The 21,023-nt window shown below is 47.9% G+C and overlaps 1 protein-coding gene across 7 annotated transcripts in view; it reads right to left on the reverse strand.

Moving 5' to 3' along the window:
• Positions 1-9,064: 9,064 nt before the first annotated feature.
• ANKS6 (ankyrin repeat and sterile alpha motif domain containing 6) overlaps positions 9,065-21,023 on the reverse strand; it is a 63,071-nt gene continuing 51,112 nt past the window's right edge. For 3 of the 7 annotated variants that reach the window (XM_035253030.3, XM_017974976.4, XM_017974975.4), the window contains 3 exons: positions 16,665-16,781; positions 14,241-14,337; positions 9,065-10,296 (listed from right to left, as the gene is read on the reverse strand). In XM_035253030.3, coding sequence (XP_035108921.2) covers positions 10,247-10,296; positions 14,241-14,337; positions 16,665-16,781 — 264 coding nt within the window. In that variant the 3' untranslated portion in view covers positions 9,065-10,246. Of the gene's footprint in view, positions 10,297-14,096; positions 14,338-16,664; positions 16,782-17,167; positions 17,203-21,023 lie in introns of those variants that run through there. The other 4 variants (XR_013535616.1, XR_013535613.1, XM_017974982.4 and 1 more) reach the window with 3 other exon arrangements.

Below are 21,023 nucleotides of genomic sequence, written 5' to 3' on the forward strand. Positions count from 1 at the left end.
CCCTCTGCCTGGGCTATCACATCCATCCTTTGAGAATAGAGTGTACATTGCTTTAAACCTCATTTGCAAAGCCCAGGCAAACAACCTCTTCAGTTAGAGACACAGTCAAGGCCCTTTTCCCCTTTCGTTTTCCCCTTCATCCCTAATTTCCATTCTTCTCCCAACCTCCAGCATGGTCAGTCCTCCAATGTGCTAGATATATGTCACATATTTATCTATCCTTATAAAATATTCATTCCTCTAGCAGTAAGTGCCCATGCTACCTCTAACTCTCCATTTTTACAAACAATGCTGTAAATGTCCTTGTACATCTTCCCTTGGGGGCCTGCAGGAGAGTTTCTCTGAAGGATATATATTCAGGCTTGGGACTGCTGGATCACAGGTATATTCATCAGTCTCACAGAAAATAGAAACTGCTTGAGTATGTAGCACAGGGAGACTTGAATGCAGGGAATTAGTTACTCAGAGGATGGAAGAGGCAGCTGTCTACAAACAGCAACAACAGGAAACTGTCCCCTTCACCAGGCTGGAGGGACAGAGGAGAGAGGTTAGTGGTAAAGTTGGAAACCCGGCTGAGCTGTTTGGCCACAGCTGGCCCTTTGGAGACGCAGCTGCTGCTTGGAGATGCCACCTGAGGCCAAGGGAGGAGGAGAACACCCTGGCTTCTTCCTTCCTCTGACACTCTGCAGAACTTCTCATATTTCTTGTGATGGGAGCAAGATGGTAGAATAGGAAGTCCCAGACTCATGAGTCAGTTCTTACCCTAAGCCAACACAGCTCAGTTCTGAGAGAAAAAGTATCTTCAGTGCCTAGAACACAGTGACTTCTTCCATGAAGAAGAAGAGTAGAGCCCATCAGGACCACTCAGTGGAAGTCAGATGACAAGAAGCCTGGGAAACACAGGCTGGAGGGACCAATCCCCATGACATAGCCTATAGCAGGAGGAGGGCAAGATCCATCTCGGGGCACACAGGCCTGGGGTGCTGCACCTCAGGCAGGCACATACCCAACTTCCCTTAAATATGCCAGAGTGCTTTCCAGATGGCCATGCCAGCAAACATGATCCACATCTTTGCCAACATGTAGCATTATCCACCTTTCTAGTTTTTGAAATTAGTGGGTATACAGTGGATCTTACTGTAATGTGCATGCCTCTCCATTACTGCTAAGGTTGAGCATCTCTTCCTATGCTTGTCAAATATTCAAGTGTCTGTTTCTGTCAATGACCTTTTCTTGGTTTGCAAATATTTCTAGCTACTAATCCCTTATTGATCCCCTGTCCGATTTAGATACTGCAAATATCTTCCCCCATCTCTTTACATTGTGTCCTTCATTCAAAAATAAATCTTTAATTTTTACATAGTCAAATCTTTTATTATTATTTGCTTTAGGGCATTATGCTTTTCGTGTCTTATTAAGAAGTTTAGCTCCACTTACCAGCTCTCTCACATCCCCGGTTTCCTGGATTGCAATTCTATAATCCTACACCTGTAGAGGAAAGAAGCTTGGTTGTGTCTCCAGATCTTCCACACGACCCAGCTTCAGGCTATTTTCTCAGATGGAGATGTTCTCTACCTGTGTTTCCCAGGCTGAGTATTCATCGCTAAAGAAGACTTTGCTTTCTGGGGTGTTAACTTCCCAGAGAACATACTAGACATTGTCAACACAAACACACCACAGTTGAAAACAGCAAGGAAGAATATGAAGGAAAGATGCATGAAACAAAACAACCAGGTGCCTCTCGAGGTGCCTCTCGAAACTGTAAGAAGAGGAAGCAAGTAAAAAGTTGAGAGTGAGGACTTCTCTGTTCACCTTCCTCAGTTGTCATGTCTCAAGGGAACAAACATGCCTCAAGTTCATTTTCATTCCTCTAATTTAAAAAAAAAATCAGAAAGTAATATGTATCATGGTTGTGGAAAGACAGAAAGAGCTTTGAACTCAGAGTCAGACAGGCACCAGTCTAACGTGGAGCTGACTTGTGATCTTTCTACAGGTCATCACACCTGTTGGAGCTGAAGTTTCATCTGGCCTGGAAAATGCAACTCACCACATACACTTCTCCTTAAGAAGCTTCACTCGGAGAGTGGAAATGGAAGTGCTTTACAACTTTTCCAAATTGTTTAAGAACCTACTAAGTGCTAGGCACTGGGAATATTTTTTCTCATTTAATCCTCACAACCACCATAGAAGGATAAATTTATTATACCCATCTTACTGTTGGGGAGACTGAGAGATCCAGAGGTTCAGAGAGATTAAGTAACTTCCTCAAGCTCACACAGCTAGGATTGTTATGCCCCTTCCCTTAGCTGGATTCGAAACATGGAGCTCTCTGCTTTGGGGACCTTAGCTTTTATGTTTTGTATTTGTCAAGTTCTTTCAGACTGAAACAACCCATTTTCCTGCCCTGGGAACCAGATTAGAAACAAATTTCAGATAGTGCTTTCCAGGTCTTCCCTCCCCGCAGCTGAGGCAGTTCTCCCTGCTCTGGCAACCCCAGAGATCTCCAAACCCAGCTGCAGAGGCTCAGAGGGTCCCCTGAGGCAGCTCTGAAGTGGTTCCCATAGCTCCTAGCAAGTGGAAAAGGGATAGGAAGACCTTGCCTATCCCAAGGGGTAGAAGTTGAGAGAGAGCCCTAGAGATGTAGCTTCCCGTTAACACAATAGAACCCAGCCACAGCCCTCAGCAACACACAGGGAAGGACATTGCCCAAGAGGAAGGCTTTCCCTGAGCCCTGGGGGGCTGGGAGATTGCCCAGCTCCACAGCCCCCTGACTCCACTTCCAGGAGATGAAGCTGCCTGGAACCTCACTAGTGGACACCTGATGGAGGTGTTGAGGGCACAGCCTGGGTGTCTGAGGACGTGTTGGGGTGACTTGGAATAAACATAGCATGAAAGGATAGGTGCCCTGGCAGCTACCCTCAGGTGTCACCAGTTAACTCAGACTAATGATCCTGAGGCCATAACTGGGGATGGCAGGCTCAGGTGTTGCTCTTCCCTTGAGACTGGATAGAGACCATTTCCCTCCGAGCTCCATTCACAGGAAACTTCCAGGTCCCAGTCGGCAAGCACTGAAGGACCCAGGGCTGATCCCTCTCAACTCAAGTTCATGTCAGTGAGTGAACAAAGCATCAGGTGACTCCAGGAGCAATTAATCTGCTTTCCTTTCTTAGAAAATGATTATCAAGTCACAGAATGTCAAAGCTGGAAGAAATCTCAGAGATGGTGACATCAAACCTGCCTTACAGTGCACATGGGAAAAACAGGCTCAGAGAGGGCAAGCACGGCTGCTCAGCACAGCAGATGTCACCCTGAGCCGACATTCCCACCGATGCTGTCTGCTTAAATCATTCCTAGCAGCCCTGTGAGAAAAGTCCTCATCCTCATGAGACCTTTGCCAAATCGGGGGCTGCATTGAACTAGAGATATTCCCCTAGATTTTGAAAACTTTAAGGCATAGCCCTCTTATTCTTAACATTTCACCTTGAACCATTTTGTCTCATGTTGTTTACAGAAATTTTGTTTCTCCAAAGAAAACAACAAATATTTTATTATATAAAATAATAATATAATAAAATTATTCTGTGTGAAATCCCTGGGAGGTGTAGGACTGAAGAAATACTCTGCTTCTCCTCTTGTAGAGCCCATGGGGAACCATAGAAATCCCAAGGCTAATGTTTCCCTGGGAGCATCACTACAATGATGGAACAAATATCAAAGGAAGATGCGATTGGTGGAGTGGAAAAACAGTGCATTTAGGGTTGAGAGACTTAGGTGCAAGTTTGTTTCATCACTGATCTGCTGTGTGACCTTGGGCCAGCACCTTCTGGTTCTGAGTGTTTATCCCCCATCATTTGGAGGAAAGAAGGGATGCTCTCTAAATTCCCTTCCAGCTTTAGCATCCACTGGGACCCCAGGTCTCCCCAGTGCTGTCCCTGGGCACCACCTCGAGCTTTCCTCCTGAGTTTGCAAAGCCTAGGAAGAGAAGAGATTGGGTGTTTAAGCTCAGACTTATTAACTGACTTGTCCATATTTCTCTGGAAGTGACAGCCAATGAATACGGAGTTCCTGAGGCACTTTGTCCAGATCTGACCATGGAAATCAGGAGAAAGACAAACAATCTCCAGATTGCTTGGGCTGACGTTGCTGCTAGAGGATGATGTTAATTCTGCTGTTTACAGAAATAAGTCCACTGTGAGTTGAAGCTTTTTGGTGTCTAAAACCAGATGGTATTTCCTGCCTTGATCAGCCTCAGAGCTTTGGTTCCCATGGCAACCCTGAAGTTCCACCTACTGCAACTTCCCCGTTCTCCAAGCTTCTTCCTCGTCCACCATTGTGCTGGGTCCACGGAGAATAAAGCCACTAACCGGCATGTGCACAGCATTTGACAGTTTACAATATACTCCAGCAGTTATTACCTCATTTAATCACCACAGCTTTGCCAGCTAGCATTTGCTAACCCCCCATTCTGCAGATGGGAAAACTGAGATCTCAGAGATGAGGTGATCTGTGCTTTCAGCCCTTGATGGTGTAGGTAGGAGTCAAACCCAGGTTTCATGATTTGGGACCACCACTGCGCCAGGATGAACATGAATACCCTGCAGATCACCTACTATGCTTAGGATTCCTAAATGGTCATTTCCACAAACAAATCAGACCTAATCAAGGTACGGCAACTTTAGGCAAGTTACTGGACTTCTCTGTGCCTTACTTTGCTCATTTGTAACATGGGTAGTAATAATGGTACCTCTGGGTGGAGAGGATTAAGCATTTGTAGAAACCACAAGAAGTGCTTAATGGGGTTGAAGGGGGACCTAAGAAGCAGGGTGAGTCTCAGTTCTGCCCTACTTATCTGTGCGACTCTGGGTGGGTCATCCTGCCTGCAGAGCCTGCTTTCCCCGGTGTAGGAGGGAACAGCACCACAGTGCTCACACGCATACGGTGCTTGAGAAGATGAACGTGCCACCTCTCATGCTGCAGTGCGCGTACGCATCCCCTGGGGACCCTGCAGGGCCTGCATTTCTAACAAGTGTCCATGGAAAACATTTAGAGTGGCAAGGCTGTAGCTAGGATGCCCCACACAGGTGTTACGAGTAATCGATCATGCAAAGAGCCATGCCTCCAGCAGTACAAAGCTCACGAAGCTAGAAGAGTCCACTGCGGATGAGCAGGAGCACCCCTGAGGGGGGTTATCGGGGTGTGAGAGTTCCATCTGAAAGGCTCCTTCTGCCCAAGCTCTGGACTCTGCACAGCCTGGAACTCCTACAAGGTTCTGGTGAAAGCTGTCCCTGATCTTGCTCTCAATAGAGGACATAAAAACATCAATCTGTTACATCTTGCACAACAAAAACATATTTACTGGTAATGACTTGTGGACACTTTAAAGTAAACTTTAAATTAAAAGTGAAGTCAGTGTGACCCAGGAATAAGTGGGCAATGTTAAGTACATGACAGAAAGGGGATCCATGTAGACCAATCATGTGGCTCTGAAAACCAGTCTGCACTTTGTGCTTCCCCCCAATCTCCTTTGCTCCACATTCTTATGTGACTATGGTTTGTAAACTAAATTATGTGTGTTTATTGCTACCTAATTAACAAGTATTTTCCATTCATTCTTCCAGTGAGTCTGGCCGGTGCATCCCTGGGCCTTGCCACAGGTCCAAATCCCAGCTCCTATGCCTGCTGTCAGCTCCATGGGCACTGTGGCTGCTGATGAGGAGCTCCTATGCTCTCCAAGGAACAGTGAGAGGATGAATGATAGTGTCTGTGCCTGATGATTGCCTCCATGTGCTGGGCACTGAACTATGTGAGTGCTCACAGCAGCCCTGTGAGCCAGGGTGTTTTGACTCCAGTGGATCACAAGCTCCTAGATGGCAGGAAATATACTTTGCTCTCTGGTGTGTGCCCTGTGCCTACAAGGGTGTGTCATCAAGGTCTGCTGCATGGACCTGCTCACCTACCTGAGAAAGGCTGTCAGCACCCCACACGGCCACCTAGCCATGTGGCACCCATGAAGCCACCCCACAGAAGCTGCAGCGACAATGGTGTGCAGCTTCCAGCTCTAGCTTTCTTCGTCGCCAAGGTTCCCCTCCACGCACAACACAAATAAACGAAACCTGTTGTTTAGCCTCTGCAGATTGTTCACAATTTGGAGAGAAGGGCTTCTGAAAGCTATAAATAGCTTGGCGATTCCGTTTCTTTTAGTAATTCTCACAAGCGGCCTGGCACGGCAGGCAGCTCATGCCTGTAATCCCAACACTTTAGGAGGCTGAGGCAGGAGGATCGCTTGAAGCCAGGAGTTCAGGGTTGCAGTAAGCTATGATCACACCACTGCACTCCTGCCCGGGGAACAGAATGAGACCCTGTCTCAAAAGTATGAAAAGAATTCTTGCAAGTTGGTGCTGCCTTCTTGATGCTTTCCTGGTCTCAGTAGCTCATATTGGTGGGCTTAGCCCTAGGGGGCTTTAGGAAGGTGTTGGGGGAGGCTGGGGGCCCCGGAGGCTGGGGCAAGGGTCTGGGGAGGCCATGGGCATGAGGCCAGCACTCTATGAGAAAGAATCTTCTAGGGATCTGAGCTGGAGCTGTAGAAAGCCCCCTGTCACAGGCTGGCTTCCCTGGAAGTGCACTCTGAGCCTGTTGCCAAGGTCTTGGAACAGACACCTGTGGAAGCAAAGGTGAAACATAGGGCTGGGCAGAAGGAGAGGCCAAGGGCTGTGGCTGAGGTGGGGGAGCAGGAGTCCATGGGAGTCCACAGGGCAGCCTCAGCTGCCCTGAGGGCATCCACAGCTGAACAGGTCAGTCAAGAAGGTGTCCATGCCAACGCCTGGGTGCTTCAGGAAACACTCATCTTCGGACTCAAAGGGAGTGTTTGGGTCGTGATGAAAGAGGAGACAATTATCCTGCTAAAGAGCTGTGAGCACATGAGGCAGAGAAGCTCTGAGCCATGCTGAGCCAGGAAATGAGAACCAGAGGAGCGGTGAAGGGTTGCGGAGCAGGTAAGATGAGCTGGTGCCCCAAGGATGTCCTGACCTCTCCCATCTGCTGGACCAGGACAAGGCAGCCCCACCTCATTCGCTGGTTCATTCTCAAGGCATTTTCTCATTTTCAAGCCGCTGGGCTCTGGGGATACTGGCTGAAGACCCTCAGTCTATCTAGACTACTCTGACAAAGGACACACACATGGGAGAGGGAGAGGAAAGGGAAGACCCCAGAAGGGCCATACACCTGTCACACTGACCAGCACAGCAGAGATGAACAAGACTCACTAAAGGCGAAACACCAGCCAGGTCACGGGCACACCCCCATACCCCTCTTTTTAAAAAATTATAGTCATTCATATATATATATATATAAATCTCATAAAACCAGTCATTTTAAGTTTATAGTTCAGTAGCATTAAGGACATTCACAATGCTGTACACTACCACTAGCTAATTCTACAACTTTTTCATCACCCAGAAAGGAAACTTCCTATTCATTAAGCAGTCACTTCCCATTCTCTCCACCCAGCCCCTACCAACCATAAACCTGCTGTTGCCATGAATTTGCCTATTGTGGACACTCCACATAAATGGAATCATAGAATATGTGGCCTTTGGTGTCTGGTTTAACTTAGCCTAATGTTTTAAACGTTTACCCAGGTTGTGGCATGTATCAACTCCGTTCCTTTCTATGGCTGAATAATATTCCATTATGTGGACGTAAATTCTGTGTATCCAGCCATCTGACATTTGGCTTGTTTCCACGTTTTGTCTATTGTAAATAGTGCTATGAATATTCATATACAAGCTTCTTTTGAATACCTATTTTCAGTTCCCTGGGGCGTATATGTAAGAATGAAAGTGCTGGGTTCCATGGTTATTCCATGTTGAACTTATTGAGGAGCCACTCCCCCTTTTTACAGCTTTTCATAGAACCACTGGGCTGGAAGGGATCACAAGTGACCTAGAACAGTGTTGCTCGAACTTTTGGATTTCACACGCCAGTAAAACTAAAACTAACATCACCACACCCAGCCTCTCCCAAAGTAGAAGGGACTTGTATTGGAATGAAGGCCAGCATGTAAGATGGAAACATCCAGTGTCAGACAAACTCATGACCTCGTTCTTGTTTTTCTCATATCACCTCCACCTGGTACTGGTGCCTGGGAACCAATGACCAGGTCCAATCCCCAGCCCAAGTCTGAATCCCCTCTCTAGCTGCCCTGGCACAGGCTGGCCCAGCTTCTGTGCCTGCCTGAGGAATGTTCCCATCCGTGGGCAGCTCAGATCCCTGAAATGTTTTCTCATGGAGCACTGGCCCTGTGTCCATGGTCTCTCCAGACCTTTGCCCCAGCCTCCAGGGCCTCCCAGCTTCCCCCATCACCTTCATAAGGCCCCCTAGGGCTAAGCCCACCAATGTAAGCTACTGGGACCGGAAAAGCATCAACAAGGCAGTCCCAACTTGCAAGAATTCTTTTCATACTTTTGAGACAGGGTCTCAAAAATTCTGTCCCCCAGGCTGGAGTGCAGTAGTGTGCCTTACTGCAACCCTGAACTCCTGGCTTCAAGTGATCCTCCTGCCTCGGCCTCCTAAAGTGTTGGGATTACAGGCATGAGCTGCCTGCCGTGCAAGGCCACTTGTGAGAATTCCTAAAAGAAAAAGAATCGCTAAGCTATTTATAGCTTTCAGAAGCCCTCCTCTCCAAATTGTGAACAATCTGCAGAGGCTAAACAACAGGTTTTGTTTATTTGTGATACTGGCTGGGCTTATTCTAATTCCACGTTCCCCTCTGTGCTGACGACAGGCAGTAAGACGCAAGGAAGAGAGTGTGAGGCCTGCACTCGGACCAGACTGTCCCTGGTCAGCTGTGTGACCTTGGCAAAGTTGGTTAGTATCTGTGTGCCACAGTTGCCATATCAACAGAAAGGGCAGTTTCAGGCTGCCTCACAGGGTTCCTGTGAAGATGAGGCAAGGTGACTTCTAGAAGCTGCACCAGGCGGACCCAGGGGCTTGCCGCATAGCAGCCATCACAGGCAGGAATCTGGGCAGTGTTTTACACCCTGGATGAATGCAGTCAAAGTGGGAAGATAACTTCATGTCATTTAATATACACAGGCCAATAAACAAGAATCTTTCAAGTCCTTACATAAACATAACAATAAAATAAGTGTCTATGGTGGGGAAAATGGAAACTCACTCCCTTGGGCAGAAACTAAAAATAGCATCCTAGAGTCTTGGCAGTGGAAACAGTGGCCTAGTGAGGGCCCTACAGGGTAAGGCCAAACCCACTCCAGCCACCTGGGGGTGGAGACGGGGCCTCCCTGACTAGGATGGCCATGCCCTGTGTCTCAGCCCTGGGAGAGCTCCAGCAGGAAATGGGAACCTGGGAGGGCCCCTAAGTTAATGTGAGATGGCGCCACTCAGCTGGGCAGGACCCCGAGTTGGGGGGGGTCCTGGAGGGGGTTCTCAGGGGCAGGGAGATGTGGTCTCAGCCTTGGGAAGGAACTATAGTGCCAGGGAAAGGGAGCCGAGGACAAGTGGCCTGGGCTTCGTCCTTGAGCTCACTACCTGTGATTCTGTGTGGATTTCCCTTGTCATTCCCAGGCTTTAGCAACAACTATATTTTTGGGTCTGGCTTCTCAGCTGGGGGGCTGAAATTAAGGCCAGGTCTAACTCCACTCTTAGGCTGTATGTTAAGGAGGAGCAGAGGCCCCTGAGGCCAGAGGACCCACCTCACCCACGGAGACTCCCTCTGCAGGCCAGTCCTGCAGAATTTGGTATCAGCTTTTTTAGGGAAAACATCAGGTCTTTTTACATGTTGGACAGGAACTGCTGGTTAACAAGACACAATTAACCTGCTAGGAATGGACAAGGACAGTGACAGAATGGTGCCTCACAGCGCCTTCTGCTGACGGCACCTTCATTCTTGCTGCAGAGCCCACTGAAGAAGGGTCCCGGGCCCTTGAGGAGGCATTTATTTGGAAGCACAGGTAGCGCAGATGTCCAAAGTTGTCCAGTCTCTCGCCTGGCCTGTGTGACAATGTCTTCAGGCAGCTCCTAGGTAAGCAGAAAAGAGACGGGTTCCTTGCCCTCTTTTCGCCCAGTGGATCAGCTTCTACGACTTGGCCAAACTGTCTTTCTTTCTGTCCGCTGTGTTGGGAATCCCAATGACATCAAGACCCAGGGTCAGGCACATTTGGACTGCAGATCCATCGGCCACCCCTCATTTCTGTGGGCTCGGATGCCGGCAGAGCCACTGCAGCAGCTGCTACCTCTTGCCAGATGCAGTTTCTTCTGGCCTCACCCACCCAGCCATGGCTATGTCCAGGCAGAAGGGAGAGAGATGAGAGGTGAGAGAAAGGATTTAAAATGTGCAACCATCTGTGAGGTTTCTCACATCTGCACCACTTCACAGTGTGAAAAGGGCTTTCTCACTTTCACCTGATCCCTGGGGGCTGCTAGCCCCTTGTAACCAAAAGGGAAACTGAGACTCAGAGGGAAGAAGAAACATGTTCAACGTCATGCAGCACTAGCTCTGACTCTAGGCCCAGTGCTCTTTCCAGGGTAACAGGTTGCTTCTACTCATTTCAAAGGACCAAAAATCAGAAAAACAAGACACCCAACTGACCCCTCCTTCCTGACAATCTGTAACTTACATGTTACATGCTGCCTTTGCACATGCCCTGGCTGGGGTGCCCTTTCTCTTTCCTGCCTAAACCTGCCCTTTGAGGTCTCACTCCAGCTCTCTGCTCTAAGGCCTGCCCAGGAGGAGCCTGAACCATCACTGGTGACTTTCCCAGAGCGGCGTACCCAGCACACTTCATCACACCATCTCACTGATGTGCTTGTCTCCTCTAAGACACTGTGGGGTTCCCTTCAGGGCAGAGAAGTCCTTTTTCATCTTTGGAGGCAGAGTACAAGAGGGGAGCTGGCGCAGAGTAGATGCTAAGTAAACGTTCAGTAAACAAAAGAATTAAAAAGTAAACTTTCTCCTCACAAAACCAGCTGCCTCCATAGAATTCTGTGGTGCTGAAGTAGAGAGGCAGGAGTCCTTCTTGGCCAGCAGGGCCATGGACCTCCAACACCTAGGACACATCAGCAAGACACTGCGTGGGTGCTAGGAAATAACACCCTCCACCCCACAGGAGAGCCTCAGGATGGAGCGCTCTCGGAACAGGGGCCCTGCCATCTAAAGCAGGCCCCATCCCGATATCCCACTGCCAGGTAGGCCACCTCTGCAGAAAGCTGCTGGGAAGAAAAAAGGTGGCCACCAATGGCCCTGACCCACTCCCAGGGCTGCGAGGCCTCATGGCTGCCACTGTTCCCACCAAAGCAGGGCTTCCCCAGTGGTGTCCAAGGAATTTCAGTCTTGCAAAAGCACCCTGGAGAAGTGATCAGAGTAATGTGGGAGCCGCTACAAGTTTCTTGGCCCTGTGAAGAGGCCTGAGGAGTGCTGGCATACTGAAGGTTTTAAGAGGCCTGCAGCAAAGATGATCACATAGCTCGCTTTAGCTCAGTTTCTGCCCAACTACTCCACCAGGGAGCCTCTCCCACTTTCACATACGCACCCCTACTTTTCTTCATGAAACACCTGTTAACATCCTGTGGAACTAGGGTTCCGAGAAGCACACTTTTGGGAAATGCTGGTGAAGGTCACCAAGCAAGGGAGGTACTTCTTGGGCGGGGCGGGGAACAGCCTCCTGGAGGCAGGCTGGGGACACCTGTGGGATGGGAAGGGGGTGACTAAGGACCAAAAATCAGCAAAACAAGCACCCAACTGACCCCTCCTCCTTGACAATGTATAACCTACACATTACGTGCTGCCTCTGCACATGCCCCTGCTGGGGTGCCCTTTCTCTTCCCTGCCTACCAGCCACATCCACACCTGCCCAGAAGGAGTTCCAGGGACAGTCTGTGAACCAGTATACAAAGTGCCTAGCAGAAAAAGCCTTGGATACTTGAGTCCAGTGAAAAAGAAAAAAGAGGCATTGTCTGGAGCCTCTGTTGTCCTGTCTGCAAAATGGGAATAGCCTCGCTCTGTCCAGGGTCATCCAGTGCATTCATGGAGGTCTACATCTGTGGGAAGCTGACCCCCTGGCGCAGCTCCTGTTTATCACTGGTGTTCAGTCAAACTTACCTGAGTCTAAGCTATACCAGTATATGTTTATGAAAGAAACAGGACCACAGCAGAAAGCAGGCACAAAACCTCAAAGCACATAACGTCGGGGATCCCGAATTTCAGAGGCAAACAATTCTAGGTCTACTGTTAATCCCTGAAGCCATCAGTAGATGAAAACAAGAATCACAAGTGCTTCTAGCTCCGGGAGTCTATAGGAGTTAGTGGAAGAGGGACAGGCTTGCAAGCCCACCAGTTCTGGTTCTGAGCCCGGGTCTGCAGCTTCCCTCTCCTGAGCATCCATTTCCTGCATGTGCAAGATGAAGTTACACAACGCCACCTCCAGGGTGGCCATGAGGATGAAATGACAAAGGTAAAGCTGCCAGCACATAGTAGGCGATGAATGAATGTGTCTCCTTAAAAAGGCTGGGACATGAGAAACCTTTGTAAATGTGTCTGTCAGTAACAGATAAATGAAATACTTTGTCTTCAGTCCTGTGGAAAGCTGGCTTCTGTGGGTGGAAGGCTGAGAGGATTTAGAGGAAAAATACCCACTATCAGGGCAGGGGAAGAAAACTATGAGGCTCTGGGCAGTAGGGTAACGACTGCCTCTGAAAGCCAGCATAGGGGCGTGGGCTTTCATGGCTGGGGGAGGGACAGATGAGAGATGGTACCTCCCAAGGAGACCAACATGTGGCTCACACAGCTCAGGGTAGAGATTAGAATTCTGTGAAGCCTACCATCTACCAGCTACTTCCTGCAGACCCAGCACTTCATGCACACTGGCTCCAAGCTCTGACTAAGAGGCCATAGAGCTGCATGTGAACTTTGAACCTGAGTCCAGAGCACAGTCTGTCCACTCCCCCAAGCTGCCTCTCAAGGCTGGGACTGTCTGTTTACAGGTGTTCTCTTGCCCATCAAGAGCCTGAAGGCTCTGGATTGTGTCTGCACACTTGGTGCCTGGTATCTAACATAAATGCAACAAGCACTGGCTGAATGAGTCACTCACTGGAAAACACTTTAGAAAGCCACTGGGTTTTAAAAGTCAGGCCCCCTCTGATATAATATGATATGATATGGTAGGAAACGACACAAGCCAATTCCCTTTTGAGGAACACAGCATTAACAGGATCTAGACAAAATTCCAAATTCGTCACTTCTTTGCCTAGAAACTTTGAGCACCAGAGACTCTTTCACAACGTGACCCATTAGTCCTCTGCTTCCACTTTCGGTGCAGAAAGCCCTGCAGTGATATGGGTGAGCACTGTGGAGTAGCAGAGCATCATCTGGTCTGACCCTCCACCTTGCAGATAAGGAAACTGAAAGCTAGGGAGAAGAGATCCATACAGCAGGCCTCCTCTTCTCTCCCTCTAAAATAGACTGTCCTTGAAATCAAGAAAAATGCATTTGACATACACATCTCGAATGCGTGCTGTAAGCTGTATGCAGCAGGTGCAGTGGAATGCTAGAGCAGTCACATACACAGCACGAAGGCACACAGTGGTTGAAAGGGGGTCAAAAAAAAGACTTCATCTGAGAGGTGACTTGGACCAGGAGGGACAATTTAGAAGTTTTAAGGGAAGATGTGGCAGGGTGGCTAGCCTCCCACCATAACACACACCCCCATCTAAGTCAAAAGTTGTTGCTGGGAAGCCACTCTATGGAGACTGCACAACCCAGCCTCCTCTGCATCCATGGGGCCACATGACTACCAGCAGCCAAGAGGATCTAAGCAGGAGTGATGTGTGCCAGTTAGGAGCAAGGCAGGTAAGCAGTAGCTGTGCCTCCTCCATCGTCCCTTTCCCTTGCAGCCAGCCAGAAGCAAACTCTGAGGCTCCTGGGTAGAACACAGGATGAAAGGAGCTGAGTCCCCGCATCACTGTGTGAACCCACCTGCCAACCAGAAGCACCCCCACTGGAATGTTACATGGGAATGTCTCTGTATGAAGTTTGTTACAGTAACAAGTACTACCAACGAATACAGTAGACGTGAAGTGGGGCATTTCGAGCAAAGGGAATAATGTGACTAAGGCACAGCAGTGTCATGGAGGTGGGGCTGGGGCTGGGGCTGGGGCCCTGGCCACGTGAAGGGGTCCTGAGATTCAGAGAGCTCATGTTGGTGGCTGCGGGAAGGAGGATCACGCACAGGGGCTGTTGCCAGGAGCCCTGGTGTTGCTGGCGCTGCTCTCAAAGGAAGAGTGGAAGTTGTGAATGGTTTCCTGTAAAATTTGTCTCTCGCGTCCCTGTGGAGGAAATTGAAAACAGAAACAGAAAGTCCTGTTAAACCTTTTAACCATTAATTCAATTGACAGTGTCGTTAATGTTCAACTCATACTTGAAAAACCCATGGGCATCTTGGGGGAAATAAATTACTAATTGAAAGAGTATTGAGTTTAATAAAAAACATACTGAGTCAGAATCGCCTCAGCACCCACCATTGCAGCCTGTCAGTGCTGCAGAGGCCCTGAATGCAGGACCCCAAGCCCCTGGACACAGCAGGAGGCTGGGCCCGGGAAAGGACTGACTCCTCCTGAGTTGCATGGCCCAGATGCGAGGTCTCCTTCCCTGCACCTCTGTGCATCTTTCCAGTCCTCAGATTGCCAGAAAATTCAGTAGGAGCCAAGTTTCCTTCTGCTACAGGATTAAGAGTTTGAACTGCCTTTCCTCCCTTTTGCCCAAAAGCTGTCAGATTTGTCTTCACAGAGATTCACTTCTCACTGTATTCCTGTAACACCCCCTGCCCCCTTGTACACACATTTTCCGATGAGACAAAAGGGTGATGTGAATGTTCCGTTAAGCCCAGAAAACATCATCACTGAATACCAGGCTGAGAAGCAGCAAAACTCAGAGGTTAAGAACAGAGACTGGGTCCTAGCCAGAGCAATCAGACAAGAAAAAGAAAGAAAGGGCATCCAAATCGGTAAAGAGGAAGTCAAACTGTCACTGTTTGCAGATGATATGATCGTTGACCTAGGAAACCCTAAAGACAGCTCCAGAAAGCTCCTAGAACCGATAAAAGAATTTAGTAACGTTTTCAGATATAAAGTTAATGGACATAAATCAGTAGCTCTTCTATACAACAACAGCGACCAAGCTGAGAATCGAGTCAAGAACTCAACCCCTTTTACAATTGCTGCAAAATAAATAAGTAAATACATAAATAAAATACTTAGGAATATACCTAACCAAGGAGGTGAAGGACCTCTACAAGGAAAACTAGAAAACACTGCTGAAAGAAATCATAAATGTCACAAACAAATGCCCATGGATGGGTAAAATCAATACTATGAAAGTGACCATACTGTCAAAAGCAATCTACAAATTCAATGCAATTCCCATCAATATACCACCATCATTCCTCAGAAAATTAGAAAAAACAATTCTAAAATTCATATGGAACCAAAAAAGAGCCCATACAGCCAAAGCAAGACTAAGCAAAAAAAACAAATTGGAAGCATCACACTACCTAATTTCAAACTATACTCTAAAGCCATGGTCACCAAAACAGTATGGTACTGGTATAAAAATAGGTACACAGACCAATGGAACGGAACAGAAAACCCATAAATAAACCCAAATACTTACAGTCAACTGACCTTTGACAAAGCAAACAAAAACAAAGAGTGGGAAAAGGATACCCTTTTCAACCAATGGTGCTGGGGTTAGTTGGCTAGCCATATGTAGAAGAATGAAACTAGATTCTCATCTCTTACCTTATCTAAAAATCAACTCAAGATAGATTAAAGACATAAATCTAAGACCTGAAACTATAAAAATTCTAGAAGATAACACTGGAAAAACCCTTCTACACATTGGCTTAGGCAAGGATTTCATGAACAAGAATCCAAAAGCAAATGCAATAAAAACAAAGATAAACAGGTACTGTATATTGCTGCTGGAACGAGAAACAGAAAAGGGCATCCTATATTAAGAAAAAAAGCGGACGACGAAGGAGAAGTGTGCAATATAAGTGGTGATTCACCTTTTTTCTTTTAGTTTTTGGTGTGTGCCTTTGGTTGGGCATGGAGTGGGGGCACTGATATCTTTAGCTTTAAAACTGATGAGAAATTTAACATGAGACAAAACTGTGAGAAGCCAGCAACAGTGACTGACAGCTGTGTGTGTGCAAGGAGCTCTGCTGAGCATTTTAGTCCTTGCCACAGTTCCATCATCCCCACCCTACAGACAGGGACAGTGAGGCTCAGAGAGGTGTCTGCCTCACCCCACACAGTGAGTAAGTGAAGGAGGTGGGATTCAAACCCAGGCCAGCCTGACTCCAGGGCACATATGAACCAAAGGCTTGAAGGCTCTGCTTTCACAGTGTTCCCAAGGGCAAAACCTGGCCCTGTGCATGGATACTAGCTGAGTGAAGAGTTTTAGCTGCATCTGGGGAGAAACCTCCTGGGGGGAGAAGTCTGAAAATGGAAGAGGTCATGCTGGGAGGTAGTGAGTGCCTGCTCACTGTCAGATATGACAGAGGAGAGGAAGTAAGACCCTCCCGAGATCCCAGGACCCTGGTGAAGCTCTCAGATGTCTGACACAAGGAAATGCAACAAATGGAGAACAATACCTTGCCTGCGTTCAGTTCAGAAATCGCTGCCAGAATCTGCTGTCTGGACCCATCTGTCTTAATTCCCAGCTCCTTCAAGTCGCCGTCAGTCAGCGTGAGGAACGCTTCCATGTCCACCTGGGGAGAGAGAGGGGATTCGCCACCATCTGCTGGATGCCACACTTTCTTCCCGGCCACAACAGAAATCCCATGATTATGAGCTGTGAGTGCTTATTAGTAGTAAACTGATTATGATTTACTACTTCTCAGTCTTCACTTTTACATTTAAAACTTCACTGAAAACATTTTAAAAAAATGAACTCTCCTCAGATCTGGCTCTTGGGTTTTCTTAACAGATACATTTTAGGAAGACCCTTAAAATGAGCCAAGTAAGGAAAATCTCTGAGATAGTCATCTGGTTGGCTAGAACAGGAGGAATCCAAATCTGCTATTAGAAAGGTAACTGCAATGTTGCTGCACTTACAATGATATCAGACACTGTACAAACGTATGGCAGTACTCACCTCATTTCCCCCATCACGCACAAGACAGAGACAGACTGTGGAAAGACAGAGTGAGGAAATAAGCAGAAGCAATAAAGGAGAGAGGGCTGTGGAGAATGAGATCAGAGCTCAGAATAAGGGCATCTCAAAACTGTGCGAGCCTTGGTTTCTATGGGTGAGGTCCTAAAAGCTGTCAGCCCTGACTGGGCCTGGGCAGGAAACCAGGCCCTCTGCTCCACTGGCTTCTGTTCCTCTATGGCAAGGTGGAGGGAAGGTCAGAAGGGGCTCAGGTGAAGCAAGCACATCCATTACCCTGCATGGGGGTCCACACCTGGCAGGATCCAATCCAGGTCCACTGGGAAGCCAGTCTCACCGTCAGACCAGAGGAGGGCAGTCAGTGCTAGGTGCGCAAAGCACCTTCTGAGGACTTCACACAGATGAGTCATTTAACCCTCATGACATCAGAGGGGTAGATCATTATCCCCATTTTGGAGACAGGAAAACCTGAGGCAGAGTTTTTTTGTTTTTTTTTTAGCACTCAAAGTAACATGGCTAGTAAGTGGCAGAGCTCTGCTTTGAACCCTGGCAGAGGACTCCAGCATCCTCTCCTTTCTCCACAATGCTGCATCACCCTTCAGCCACAGATTCCCTGGCCTCCCTCATGGGCTTTTCCTGAGGGCAGCAGCCCCCTTGTTAACATGATTTGACCTTCCCTTAGCATTAAGGGATTGGGTCCCTGGTCTGGTCCTTTCCCCCTGGGGAGCTGCTGCTGCAGACAATGCCTCAGCTTCACAAATCAGACTCCAACAACAGCTCCTCTGGGAGATGGGACAAAGAACTGGCTGCCCACATGCATGTCTCCAGCTGGAGCTGAGGAGGAGGGGGCAGTGTTGCCCAGGAGACAGATAGGGTGCCAATTCCCACTCACTGCCGGGGGAACTGGGCAGGTGGCTTACCTCAGTTTCCCCACTGAAAAATTACAAACAATCCCACCATATAAATCACAGGGTGGATGTGGGATCTACAAAGAGAGTTTACAAACACCTTTATGATCTACATTTACAAACTACGAGACACTATTACACTTTAAGAGATATACTATTGTCATTTAAAATAAAACTTGCATAACTTCTTGAGAATCCTTAGTCTTTCACTTTATAAACAGACTTTAATTTCTATTCCCTCATATCTAACAAGATTAAATTTTTTTTACTTTAAAACATTTGATTTATGTAGGGATAGAGATTTTCTTTCTGAAATTGTCCCCAACCCCCCATCTTTCCTTTTCTGTGTTAACAGTCATTTTACTTTTCTGGATTAAAAACAAAAACCTTGAGCCAGGTTTGAGTCACTTGGGAAGAGTCTGTTCCTTAACCAGTCCTTAGCCTTTTCTGAGAGGCAGGCAACCTCACCTCTCTGGCAAAAGTAAGCTCCTGGCATCTCTTGAGTGCTTTATAGCTCACGGAGTACTGAGGGGCTGAATGGATGGGTGATGCAGTTTCAACGGAAACCCCCTGTCCCGGCCCTGCTAGACATGAGTCTCTCCTCACCGTCCCAACCCCAAGCAGGGACCCCACATCCAGCCTGGCACCATGGCCAGTCCTCAGCGATTCTGATGTCTTCCACACCTGCCCTCTTGGTGAGGGGCCCTCCACCTCCTAACTGGTTTCTCCCTGCCAGATATTCTTCCCTTTCTGCCCTCCAACCCCTGTCCACCTCCACAACAGAGGCTACAGACCTTTCCAGACAGCGTCTACCTCCCAGCCTGTGGTGCACAGAAGCAAGTGCACGCTGTCCAGGCCCTGCTTGGTCAGCCTCCACTCCCTCCTCCTGATGGGCTGGCCTTGGTCCTGCTCCAGCCAAGCCAGAGTGCCATGGGCTCCCTCAATGAGTCCTGCTCCCTCTTCCCAGGTGCCCTTCCAGGTCCGTTCCCCCCATTTCTCCACAGTTCAGCTTAGCTCTCAGCCCAGGTCTTCTCTGGCCCTCATTCCACAGACCCCTTCACTGGGCTCCAGAGTATTCCAGGTATCTGTATTTCCCAGCAGTAGGCTCTGGCAGAGGGTATGGTGGGCAGAGTCTCAAGTACTTAGTATGTGTTTGCTGACCGAATGAATGACTGCATCAATCAGTCTTCTGCCTCTCCATCTGCCCTGACCTTCCCAATTCTGACCTCCGTCAACCCTGGGGGATACCAAAGCCTCATGGCTTATTCTAGGTGGAGGGCACCAGAGATGGAATTCCTCTTTTGTGACTACTTGTGAAGGAGTAGCAGGAATGAGGCAGAAATATCCCAGTATCCTTTCAATATTCATGCCCTATTTTTTTTTTAAGCAACAGAATCCCAATTTTTAGCTGAGCACATTTCCACATAGTTAAAACATTATATTTCTGAGTTTTGTTTGCAGATAAGTATGGTCAGGTGATAAACTTCTGGTAACTGAGATACAAGACTGGGTGGGACTTTGGGGAAGTCTCTTTAAAAAGGAGGGAATGTGTCCTTTTGCAGTCTCCTTCCATCCTGCTGCCTGGAATGTGGATGTGATGGCTGGAGCTCCAGCAGCCATATTGGACTTTGAGGATACAAGCCACATACACTAGTGGGGGTGGAGCAGAGAGCTAGAAGGATCCTAGATGACTCATGTCCAAACTTTCTGTGGAAAAAAAATCACCTTATATTTTGTTTAAGGTACTATAATTTTGGTATTTTTCAATACGCATAGTTAAATCCACCTTAATACAGGTAGAAAGATGAAAATTATTAGTCTGCCTTTAGTTTCAATATGGCAAGATGAGAACATGAATTAACTTCATTCCTCTTCCAAATTCTCACTGATGACTATAAGTGCGTATGAATGGGGAGAACTGTTTACTGGTGGAAACTAGGGAAAAGTGCTATCTACATGCCAGATACTTCCAGGAGTTTCAGCAAGGGACTGAGAAGTACCCCTGAAGCTATGGCAACTGGGTCTGGAAGCAAGGGGGGTGGCAATCAGCAGGGTTAAAACCTCAGTTCTACTAAAGCCTCCAAGGGGAACACTGGGTTGTGGGTCCATATAGAGAGTGTACCCCTACAGTGTAGCCAGCTCATATCTTGCCAGAGAGAAGCTAAGTAAAAGGAAGAGACACGGGGGTCCAAAGTGGCTCCCACCAGAGGTCATGGCGCTCGCGAAGGCGAGGTCATCAGTTCAAGGCTAACCTCATAAGCTCAAACTGATTGGCAGGAAAAAAAAAAAAAAAAGGAAGAGACACTAAGCTTGGCCCCCAGCAAGCACAGGCATCCGTGTCAGGTAGAAATGAGGACAATGTCTCAGCTAACCTCACGTGAACCTATTGCACAGAGAAGTCCACAGTCAGTGGCACTGCCTCAGGCCCCAGCTCCCTCTCTGACCCCAGAGGCTGTGGAAACTTCTAGGTGGGCGAGTTATTAAAACTACAGCAAATCTACATGGCCTGCCTTCCTCTTCCTGCGAACATTCTCGCAGCTCTGTATGTCAGCTGAAATATTCCTCCGTTCCCAGTGCTAGACAACCACAACTACCTCTGAACAACGCAGGACAGGTGAACTCGCAGACATGCCAGCTCAAAAAAGGGGTAAGGCCAAGAAATAAGAACAAATGTCACCTTACAAGCCAGAGACACAATACCTCAAGAAGCAGAAGTGTACTTTGAGATGTGTTCTCTGTACACTCCAAGATGGCATAAACATATCAGCAAAAGCAGGCAGCAATCAGGAAAGATTTCTTGGAGAAAGTCATTGCTAAGGTTTAAAACACCAAGGAGGCAGGAATGGCAGACTGCGTACGGCAGAAAAGCAAATAGGAGGAGGAAAGCTGGTGCACCCTCTGTTTGTTTCCTGAACTAGAATACAAACTCCTCA

Source organism: Callithrix jacchus, chromosome 1 (assembly GCF_049354715.1).
Source record: "Callithrix jacchus isolate 240 chromosome 1, calJac240_pri, whole genome shotgun sequence".
Lineage (NCBI taxonomy): Eukaryota > Metazoa > Chordata > Mammalia > Primates > Cebidae > Callithrix > Callithrix jacchus.